This window comes from Bos indicus, chromosome 13, assembly GCF_029378745.1.
Source record: "Bos indicus isolate NIAB-ARS_2022 breed Sahiwal x Tharparkar chromosome 13, NIAB-ARS_B.indTharparkar_mat_pri_1.0, whole genome shotgun sequence".
In the NCBI taxonomy this organism is placed as follows: domain Eukaryota; kingdom Metazoa; phylum Chordata; class Mammalia; order Artiodactyla; family Bovidae; genus Bos; species Bos indicus.
This window is the reverse complement of record NC_091772.1, coordinates 64,391,889-64,403,148: the sequence shown is the minus strand read 5'-3', so window position 1 is coordinate 64,403,148 and position 11,260 is coordinate 64,391,889. Positions and strand designations below refer to the sequence as shown.

The following is an 11,260-nucleotide window of genomic DNA, read 5'->3' as shown; positions in this document are numbered from 1 at the left end:
ATCTATAGGCCCCTTCCTATGTAGTCCGTAGTAACCACAGGGTTTTGATCTATTGCCTGTAGCTTCCAAGGCGTTTCCCTCTGTTATATCTTCTTCACTGGGACGACCCAGAGGGATGGTATGGGGAAGGAGGAGGGAGGAGGGTTCAGGATGGGGAACACATGTATACCTGTGGCGGATTCATTTTGATATTTGGCAAAACTAGTACAATTATGTAAAGTTTAAAAATTAAAAAAAAAAAAAAAAAAAAACATTTTCACTCCAAAAAAAAAAAAAAAAAAAAGAACCTGCCTACCAATACAGGAGAAAGAGATGCGAGTTTGATCCCTGATTTGGGAAGATCCTCTGGAGGAGGAAATGGCAACCCACTCCAGTATCCTTGTCTGGAGAATCCCATGGACAGAAGAGCCTGGCAGGCTACAGTCCATAGGGTCACAAAGAAGTGGACACAACTGCAGCAACTTTGCATGCTCAACTTGGCCAGGTGATTCTGATGTAAGCTCACGTTTCAGAAGCAGGGTATTTGATGTCCCCATCATTGTTGCAAGAAATCGATGAAACCTTATTAATGAAAGGAGCTCAAATTAAATGAAATAAAATTAGAGATTTTCATTGCCCCTTATCTCTTATTGTTGGTATTAATGTTATGCTGGCCTCACAATAACAGTCGGGGAATATTACTTCTTTATCTGGCTTTTGGAAGAAATTATATATTACTGGTATTATTTCTTCCTTAAAAGGTTGGTAGATTTCAGAGCCATTTGGGACTGAATTTGTGTGTGTGTGGGGGGGGGGGTTTAAATTATAGATTCAATTTCTTTAATAGTTATGGGATTATTCCAATTTTCTACTACTTCTTGAGTCCATTTAGCTATAGATTTTTTTCCTAGAAATTTTATTCCATCTAAATTTTCAAATGTCTAGGCATAAAATTGTAATTATATCCTTTTAAGAGTTTCTGAATGCTGAAGAATCTCAATTTTTGACACTAATTCCTGGTGGGAATCTATTCTGTTTTCTTCATAGGGGCTCTTCTAATTTGATTGATTGCTTTCTAGGATTGCAGCACAACAGTCTGGGACTTCTTTTCCTTGTACTGAAGCTTTAAAAAAATAAACAGAAAAATGATGGTTATATAAGATGTAAATATTGGAGAAAGATGAGATATGGGTGTAAGGGTGTTAGTACTATTCTTGGAACTCTTTTGTAAATCTAAAATTATTCCAAATTAAAAAAATTTTTTTAAAGAACAAAAAAATGGTATTAATCATCCACTATTCATCATTTCACTCAAGGACTTTGGGCTGTGTTTGAGACTCGAATTTACCACAAGTCAAATTTGTCGCCTGTCAAGAAGTTCCCAAGAATTACGGAAAAGACTCAGAGGCAGTGGCTTTTACTTAGATTTTTTTTTCTTTCTTTTCAAAAGAGACCTTTTCTTTTTTTAATTCTTTCCAAAACAGAGTTTCAGAAAGGGATAATTATACAATTGCAGGAAATAAGGTTTTGAATGTCTTTTGAACTATATGTATGTTAGGAGGAGGGGAAGTAATCTTGTCACTTTATCCTTCTGTCAGATGCAGTCTACCAGGAAGTTGAAAGAAACCACGAGAACTAAGTATAGAACAATACTAAAAATGTTGGTGAGCAAGGATTAGGTTGTGAGAGTCTAACCAGAAACGCTTCCGGAGTTCTGCAAAGAGTAGGAACTTAGTCTTAAAGAAAATGTGGGATTTGCAGGAGTTGGGTCTTCTCATCCTTAGTAGGACAGGAGGTCTCTAAGGATCCAAGTCTGCCTGGAACACGGAGGGGGTGTGGAAGAATGGTGGGAATCAGGGTGCGGTGTGTGTGTTACTCAGTTGTGTCAGACTCTTTGGAAGAATGATGGGAATCAGGGGTGTGTGTCTATGTGTGTGTTACTTGCTCAGTTGTGTCTGACTCTTTGCAACCCCATGGACTGCAGCCCACCAGGCTCCCCTGTCCATGGAACTCTCCAAGCAAGAATAATGGAGTGGGTTGCTATTTCCTTATCTTCCCAACCCAGGGATGGAACCCGGGTCTCCCGCATTGCAGGCAGATTCTTTACCAGCTGAGCCACAAGGGAAGCCCCTTTGACAACAGAGGAAAGGTTAATTACTATCATCCTAGGGAAAAGGTTGGGCTTCCCAGGTGGCTCAGTGGTAAAGAATCCACCTGCCAATGCAGGAGATGTGGGTTTGATCTCTAGGTTGCAAAGATCCCCTGGGGAAGAAAATGGCAACCCATTCCAGTATTCTTGCCTGGGAAATCCCATAGACAGAGGAGCCTGGCAGGCTACAATCCACAGGGTCTCAAAAGAGTCAGACACGACTTAGCAATTAAAACAAGTTGGTGGGGGGAACAAGATAGCTTCAGTCTTGAGGCCACACATTACTTACTAATTACAAAAGGAAAAAATGTACCTTTCCAATAAGACACTTGGCAAATACCACTTAGGCCAAGAGTTCAACCTTGGCATCATTAATAATGGGATAAATTTATATTATTTCATCCTGATGTGAAGCAGTGAGAAAGATACCATCAACTATATAGTATTATTGCTAGAAAATCTGAACCCTAATCTAATCAAGAAATTCAGATAGTAGGGCATTCAGCAAAATTGGCCCAGACCCTTAAAAACTGTCAGTATCATGTAGACAGAACAGATGAAAGGACTCTTAGACATTAAAAGACACTAAAGAGACATGATATTCAAAAACAAGGCATGATCCTTGATTGAATCCTGTTGGGGGGGTGGGGGGGAAGACTCTATAGGACATCTTGGGGGCAATTGCAGACAATTGAATAGAAGGTGATACTATATAACATTAAATTTCTTAGATGTGATGGTGTCATAGTTATTAGAAGCAGGTCCGTATTCTTGGGAGATAATATGCTAAAGTATTGAGGTATAGTATCATGATATCTGTAATTTACTTTCAAATGGTTTGGGAACAAATTTGATGTTTATGTGTGTGTATATATATATATATATATATGCAAATAGAGAAAAATAAAGATAAAATAATGTTAAAATGGATGAGTTTAAGCAAGGATATCTGAGTATTCGTAGTATTATTCTTTCAACTTGTCTGAAGATTTGAAAATTTCCCCAAAAAAACTGGAGGGAAAATAAAATATTGCAAATAAACTGCTTGGCCAATGGTAAATGCCCCCCCGCCCCGAAAAAGAAAAGGGTGGGTCTTACATAAGCATATAAGCTCCATGAGGGCAGAGACTTTGTTTCTTTTATTTAGCACTGTATCCCGAGCGCCTGGCAAGTGAAACCGTACCCAACAAACATTTTTGAAACAAATTCTTGAAAAGTTGTACATTAGAAATGTAATGTGTAAAATATAATCATTGGAAATAACAGCAAAGGACGATATATGAACAGCTGTTTCTATGGTCTGAATATAATTGTACCAGTTGCTTTGATTAAAATGACTTTTCTATGTTGAAAATTTTTTTAAATTGCCCAGAAAATCCATCTGCCCAGTTGGGTAACTCATTTATAAGAAGTTATAGTCTCTGAGTAGTATCAGCATGTTTGGTTACACCATTTGGGATTAATATGGGGGAAAAATTAGCCTATGAAGAAGCTTAAGTTTTTCTAACTGTGACCCCAATATCAATAACCTCAGATATGCAGATGACACCACCCTTATGGCAGAAAGTGAAGAGGAACTCAAAAGCCTCTTGATGAAAGTGAAAGTGGAGAGTGAAAAAGTTGGCTTAAAGCTCAACATTCAGAAAACGAAGATCATGGCATCCGGTCCCACCACTTCATGGGAAATAGATGGGGAAACAGTGTCAGACTTTATTTTTTTGGGCTCCAAAATCACTACAGATAGTGACTGCAGCCATGAAATTAAAAGACACTTACTCCTTGGAAGGAAAGTTATGACCAACCTGGATAGCATATTCAAAACCAGAGACATTACTTTGCCAACAAAGGTTCGTCTAGTCAAGGCTATGGTTTTTCCTGTGGTCATGTATGGATGTGAGAGTTGGACTGTGAAGAAGGCTGAGTGCCGAAGAATTGATGCTTCTGAACTGTGATGTTGGAGAAGACTCTTGAGAGTCCCTTGGACTGCAAGGAGATCCAACCAGTCCATTCTGAAGGAGATCAGCCCTGGGATTTCTTTGGAAGGAATGATGCTAAAGCTGAAACTCCAGTACTTTGGCCACCTCACGCGAAGAGTTGACTCACTGGAAAAGACCCTGATGCTGGGAGGGATTGGGGACAGGAGGAGAAGGTGACGACAGAGGATGAGATGGCTGGATGGCATCACTGACTCGATGGACGTGAGTCTGAGTCAACTCAGGGAGTTGGTGATGGACAGGGAGGCCTGGCATGCTGCGATTCATGGGGACTGATCTGATCTGATCTGAGGCTCTTTTGGGAGGGGTCCTACGCCCTCTGGTGGTGAAGGACACTCATTTGGTTTCTATGGAAAAGGCCGGCAGAAAAGAGAAGTGGGAGTGCCTTTACCCAGAGGCTTCTGGAAACCTGGGGATTCAATCCCTGGGTTGGGAAGATTCCCCTGGAGGAGGAAATGACAACACACTCCAGTACTCTTGCCTGGAAGATTTCCATGGACTAAGGAGCCTGGTAGGCTACAGTTTATGGGGTTCTCAAAGAGCTGTACCCGATTGAGCGACTTCTCTTTAACTTTCTGGAAACCTATCTCATTTCCTAGTTGGTAGTGACCTTGGGACTGAACTTGAAGTGATCATTTTTGACTCAGTGAATAGATAGATCTGGGGAATGCCTGGGCCAGGATGGGCTGAGGAACGTACAAATTTAGGAATGGACAGTGACATTTGTGGTTGGGTGTTCACATTTGTGAACATTCTCCAGTGTTCTTGCCTGGAGAATCCCAGGGATAGGGGAGCCTGGTGGGCTGCCGTCTATGGGGTCGCACAGAGTCGGACACAACTGAAGCGACTTAGCAGCAGCAGCAGCACAGCTGAGATGGGAAGACTTGCCTCCAACATGATGAGTGCCAAGGGAAACCTGAAGGGCCATTTGAACTGTAAGATCTGTCAGGATCCTGTCTCCCAGTTGTGACAAAGATGAGAGAGTACAGTCCACCATACCTATTGGGTTGTTTGGTTTTCCTTGATTTTTGTAGGTGTTAACGCATCTGTTCATTAATTTACTGAGCCAATAAGTCAGGAAGCAACAGTTAGAACTGGACATGGAACAACAGACTGGTTCCAAATAGGAAAAGGACTATGTCAAGGCTGTATATTGTCACCCTACTTATTTAACTTCTATGCAGAGTACATCATGAGAAAAGCTGGGCTAGAGGAAGCACAGGAGAAGGCAATGGCACCCCACTCCAGTATTCTTGCCTGGAAAATCCCATGGACGGAGGAGCCTGGTAGGCTGCAGTCCATGGGGTCGCTAGGAGTCGAGACTGAGCGACTTCACTTTCACTTTTCACTTTTCACTTTCAGGCACTGGAAAAGGAAATGGCAACCCACTCCAGTGTTCTTGCCTGGAGAATCCCAGGGACAGGGGAGCCTGGTGGGCTACCATCTCTGGGGTCTCACAGAGTCGGACACGACTGAAGTGACAGCAGCAGCAGCAGCAGCAGAGGAAGTACAAGCTGGAATCAAGATTGCTGGGAGAAATATCAATAATCTCAGATATGCAGATGACACCACCCTTATGGCAGAAAGTGAAGAAGAACTAAAGAGCCTCTTGATAAAATTGAAAGAGGAGAGTGAAAAAGTTGGCTTAAAGCTCAACATTCAGAAAACTAAGATCATGGCATCCGGTCCCATCACTTCATGGCAAATAGATGGGGAAACAGTGGAAATAGTGGCTGACTTTATTTTTCTGGGTTCCAAAATCACTGCAGATGGTGACTGCAGCCATGAAATTAAAAGACGCTTACTCCTTGGAAGGGAAGTTATGACCAACCTAAACAGCATATTAAAAAGCAGAGACATTACCTTGCCAACAAAGTAATGTCTAGTCAAGGCTATGGTTTTTCCAGTAGTCATGTATGGATGTGAGAGTTGGACTATAGAGAAAGCTGAGTGCTGAAGAATTGATGCTTTTGAACTGTGATGTTGGAGAAGACTCTTGAGAGTCCCTTGGACTGCAAGGAGATCCAACCAGTCCATCCTAAAGGAGATCAGTCCTGAGTGTTCATTGGAAGGACTGATGTTGAAGCTGAAACTCCAATACTTTGGCCACCTGATGCGAAGAGCTGACTCATTGGAAAAGACCCTGATGCTGGGAAAGATTGAGGGCAGGAGGAGAAGGGGACGACATAGGATGAGATGGTTGGATGGCATCACTGACTCAATGGACATGGGTTTGGGCAGACTCCAGGAGTTGATGATGGACAGGGAGGCCTGAGGCCTGGTATGCTGCGGTTCATGGGGTCGCAAAGAGTCGGACACGACTGAGCGAATGAACTGAACTGAATAACGCATCTGTTCATTAATTTACTGAGCCAATAAACATATTTGACCACCTACTATGTGTCAAGTTCTATTCTATGTGCTGGGGATATAAATGCAGCAATGAACAAAGACCCAGATTATCCTCTAGGCAGGGGGAGGGGTGCAGAAAGAAAACCATGTTAGGTCAAACAAAGCAGGTAATAAGATGGAGAGCGTAAGTAAGGAGTGTGAGTGCTGTTTTTATATGGATGGTAGGGAAGGTCTCTCCTTGAATAGAAACCTGGAGTGCATGAGAAAGCAAACCATTCAGAAAGCTTCCTGGGGATGAGAAGTTCCTCACACATTCTGGATACTGACTGTTTCCCAGAATATTCCTTGCCTTTTATGGTTGTTTATGCTGTCTTATGGGGCTTCCCTGATGGCTCAGACAGTAAAGAATCTGCCTGCAATGCGGGAGACCTGAGTTCAATCCCCAGGTTAGGAAGATCCCCTGGAGAAGGAAATGGCAACCCACTCCAGTATTCTTGCCTGGAGAATCCCATGGACAGAGGAGCCTGGCAGGCTACAGTCCAAAGGGTCGAAAAGAGCTGGACAGGAATGAGTGACAAACACTACAGTGTCTTATACAGAAAGCTTTAATGTTGCTACGGTCAAACTTGTCAATCTTTTCCTCTTTGTGACTTCTGGGTTTTATGATTGAGAAGAACTTTCCTACTCCCAAATCATAAAAGTAGTCCCATAGATTCACTTCTACTGTTTTTATACTTTGATTTTTAACATATATAATTTACATATCACAAATTTATGAGGTATAATTTACATACAATAAAACTCACCCACTTTGAGTCTAATTATTTGTAGCCAACTTATGGTTGTATAACCATTAGCACAATCCAGCTTTAAAACTGTACTTTGATTTTGTCACATACCACTTTTAGTATGTCTGAGATTCATTTTAGCTTTTGGTGTAAAGTTCAACACCTAACTTTTTATTTTCTTTCCCCATTGATTTGAAATGTCTCCCTTACCACATGTTAAATTTCCATGTATACCGGAATCTGATCTTGATCTCTTTGTTTCAGGGGTCACAAATAGGGTTTTATTTGGCCCTTGGGGTTTTCAAAATTGGGTAATTTCACATAAAAATTCAGACTTTTGGCCTTTCTGGAAAAAACCAGACGATTTAGCAACAACCTGCTGAAGGCGAGTAGAGCTCACTCCCTGCAGATGGGAATGAGGACGACGACCACAATCCCAGTTTACCAGAAACAGCCTCTTTATATGCCTACTGTCCTGTTGTAATTAATAGCACTTTTTCATTCTTAACAATGTTCTGGTTTGGGCAGTAAATTATGAGTTACAACCTCCACCATTCCTTATTGCACTACACCCACCATTCCTCTTTCATTTATGTTATTAATACAAGACCCCTTCCCAGAATGAAAAAAGGCAAGGAGACACCACGATTCTACCACAGAAGTTTGCCAAAAGCATGATTATGTGGGCTCAGAGTAGAGTAAGAACATACTGGTGGGGAGAAATCAGGTCAAGTTTCCTCTGACAGTGAATATGATGTCACAATTTACCAACCATTTTCCCTTCCATTATTTCATTTAACTTCACAGCAACCTACCAAGTTACACAACTTACCCTACTGTGCGTCTGAATAGGGATGTGCTGTCTTCCCCTGTAACTCGCATTCCAAAACAGGGACCTAGTTATCTTCTCTGCTCACCACTGCTTTTCCAGGGACCGCTCGGTGCTGGGCGCAGAGCTGGCTCCAAGGAACTATGTATTGGCTGAATAGGCTCCCAGGAACTATTGATTGAATGAACTCGGGAAAATGAAGCTCAGGGAGGTCCGTGGCGAGTCTCAGCAGAAAGAAGCAGGTGGGAATCAGAACAGGCGGCCTGGTCCTGGTCTGGAACCCAAGATCTTTTCCTAGTCATTTGACTGTAACCTCCCCAAATTGGCAAGAAATGGGAGACTGCGCACGCAGGGACTTGTCTTCGACCTCGAGGGACCTCAGTGAAATGCTGGACCGAGGGGCCAGAAGGACAAGTGGCGCAAGAAACCACTCATCGCTCGCTCTCATCTGCCCGCTTGCGAACAAGACTACATTTCCCGGCAGCCCCCGCGGCACGCACAGCCCCTGCCACGCGGCCTGCGCCTCCGCCGTCGGCCCACTGGGGGCGCTGCGGCGACCCCTCTGCCGCCCCGTAGAAATCTCCGCGGCCCCGGGGCCGCTTGCTTCCTGTTTGTAGGACGAGGAGACATGGCGGCGGCGCCGGCGGCTGCTGGGTCTGGGGCCGGCCGAGGGCGACGGGCGGCGGCAACGGTGGCGGCCTGGGGCGGATGGGGCGGCCGGCCGCGGCCGGGTAACATTCTGCTGCAGCTGCGGCAGGGCCAGCTGACCGGCCGGGGCCTGGCCCGGGCCGTGCAGGTATGAAGCCGGCCCGGAGGGGCGGGGCGGGGTGGACCGGGCGGGAGCTGGCGGGGGGCCGGGGAAGAGGCCTTCCAGGCCGCCGCAGTACGGGCCTGACCCCTCTTGGCCGGTCGCTGGGCCTCTCTGTAGGCTGTCCCGACGCTGTCAGCCGCGGCGGAGCAGTGGGCAGCGGCAGGCTAGAGGCTCCGGGTTAGGGGCCGAGCCGGGCTGGGCTGCATCGGGCACTGATGGCGTGTACGAGTCCTGGGCCCAGCTCCTGGATCCTCCCTTCCTTGCGCCACGTCTGCACGTCTGGGGGACCCTGGGCGAGTTTGCTTTAGCCTCTACGGGCCGCGAGTTTCTCCTCGATGAACTGGGCGGTGGGTCATCATTGCAGCCACCAAACTGTTCCCCAGTCATCATAAATGTCATTCTCTCGGAGAGGCCTTTCCTTGACATAACCCCTCCCCCCCTTCTAAAGTAGGTCCCCATTGTTATTCAGTTACAGCCCAGAATTCGTTTCGTTCACATTACTTTCTTAGTCTCTAATTACGTATTTCTTTGTTGTCTACTCTTTTTCTCGCCTGTATCTTACATTAGGCTGAGCTCCAACGGGTGCAGGGACTGTATCTGTGTTGCGTGTGTAAAGCGTCATGGTTAACAGCTAGGGTTCCGGAGTCAGGCCTGGATTCAGAACCCTGCTGTCTCTTGGTTGGGCAAGTTTACCTTTCTGTGCCTCAGTTTCCTCATTTGTAAAATGAAGATGATAATTAGTAACCAACCTGTTAAGGTGTTGTGAGGATCAAAGACAATTGTGTAAAGCGTTAAATGCGTTTCTGGTGCATAGTAAAAAGCTGAAGGGTAATCAGTTAATATTAATGCAGTACTTGTTATCTAGCTTACGCTACGTGCCTATTATATGATTAGTTTTGGGTTTTTTTTTTTTTTTTTAATGAATGAAGGACACTGTTTTAGGGTAAATCAGGATGAATAAGACCAAGGTTGCTTGCTCCTCCCCTTCCCCCTCACCTTGTTCCCAGAACTTACCTTGTAAACACCCCTGTAAAACATTAGCTTAACTTAAGGACAGCTTTTGCATAAAGAAACTTTTAAGTATGTACAGGAAACTAATAAAGTGGAGTGGGAATTGGGTAGATGAGGGAGAGAATGAGAGTGAGATTTTTCATAGTAACTTAGTTTTGAGCCATTTTAATATTATATGGTTAAAAGGACATATGTATATGTGTGTTTGTATAGGGTTACAGATGAAGAAGCAGTTCTGGGTGAGCAGTATTTTCCTTGCCATAAGATAACCATAGATGAGCAACTTTTTTCCCTTTGCATTCTTCTCTATCTGCCTTAAGATCCTGGAAATACTTGCTCTGTCCTTTAACCCAAAGACTCTTACTGACCTGAGTAGGTAGGAACGGGCAGAAAGGGAACTTAACTCACCTTTATTGAGTACATACTTTGGATCAAGCATTGTGCAAGTTGTTTCATTCTCAAGTCTTTTGAATCAAGTGTCAGGACTCATCTCTTAACACTGATGAACAAACAGGCTCAGAAAGATTAGGTAATTTGCTCCTAAGCGCTCTTCTTGATAATCTTCTGTGTTCTGAGAGCAATAGAGAGCCACCAAAGTTCTTTAACTTAATGAATGAAAGAAAATTAAGTTCTTTACATTTATTTGTACCCAATGCTGGATGACTTGGAATGGAAGGAGACTGGAGAAACTCATCGCATAGAAGGTACTGGAATGTTCTTGAGCCCCATTTATAATCTGTGGTAATAATTGATTACCACATTAATTACCACCATTAGTATGGTAATCAGGTTGCATACAGACAGGTGTGGGAGCTATTTCAGAGGTTGAGACTGCGGTTCCTTCCCAAAACTATAGTGAAGATAAAGTGGGAATCTTCATCTTTCAAATGTGTTGCTTCTTAGTAACTTTGTTTGATCTCTTCCTTGTTCCACTCCTTTTCCTCCCCCACGTTGCAGAGCAAATGAGTTCCTCACAGGTATTTCCATGACACAGTGAGTATATTCTCTTATGGCCTGTGGAATACTTGGAAAGACCAGGTTAAAATTTTCTTCTTTGCGTTTTAAACACATAATGAATGTAAAGTTTACCAACTCATTCATTTTTAAGTGTGCAGTCAGTAAGTATTCATATTGTTGTGAAGCAGATCTCCAGAATTTTTTCATCTTGTATATCTGAAACTTGAGCCATTAAACTACTCTTTTTCCCTTCTCACAGCCCCTGGTAACCACCGTTCTTCTACTTTCTGTTTCCATGAATTTGATTACTTTAAATACCTCATATAAGTGGAATCATGCATTGTTTGTAATTTTGTGCCTGGCATATTTAACTTAGCACAATGTCCTCAA

At 43.6% G+C, this 11,260-nt stretch overlaps 1 protein-coding gene and 1 long non-coding RNA gene across 4 annotated transcripts in view; one reads left to right on the top strand and one right to left on the bottom strand.

The window, feature by feature from the left end:
• The window catches only part of LOC139186570 (uncharacterized), a 42,168-nt gene extending 33,529 nt beyond the window's left edge, over nt 1-8,639 (bottom strand). The window contains exon 1 of the long non-coding RNA XR_011570200.1: nt 8,095-8,639. This is a non-coding gene — a long non-coding RNA (uncharacterized lncRNA). The remainder of the gene's footprint in view (nt 1-8,094) is intronic.
• Nucleotides 8,479-11,260, top strand: part of TRPC4AP (transient receptor potential cation channel subfamily C member 4 associated protein) — a 69,449-nt gene continuing 66,667 nt past the window's right edge. Inside the window, exon 1 of one of the 3 annotated variants that reach the window (XM_070801560.1) lies at nt 8,479-8,887. In XM_070801560.1, coding sequence (XP_070657661.1) covers nt 8,720-8,887 — 168 coding nt within the window. In that variant the 5' untranslated portion in view covers nt 8,479-8,719. Of the gene's footprint in view, nt 8,888-9,222; nt 9,250-11,260 lie in introns of those variants that run through there. The other 2 variants (XM_070801558.1, XM_070801559.1) reach the window with 2 other exon arrangements.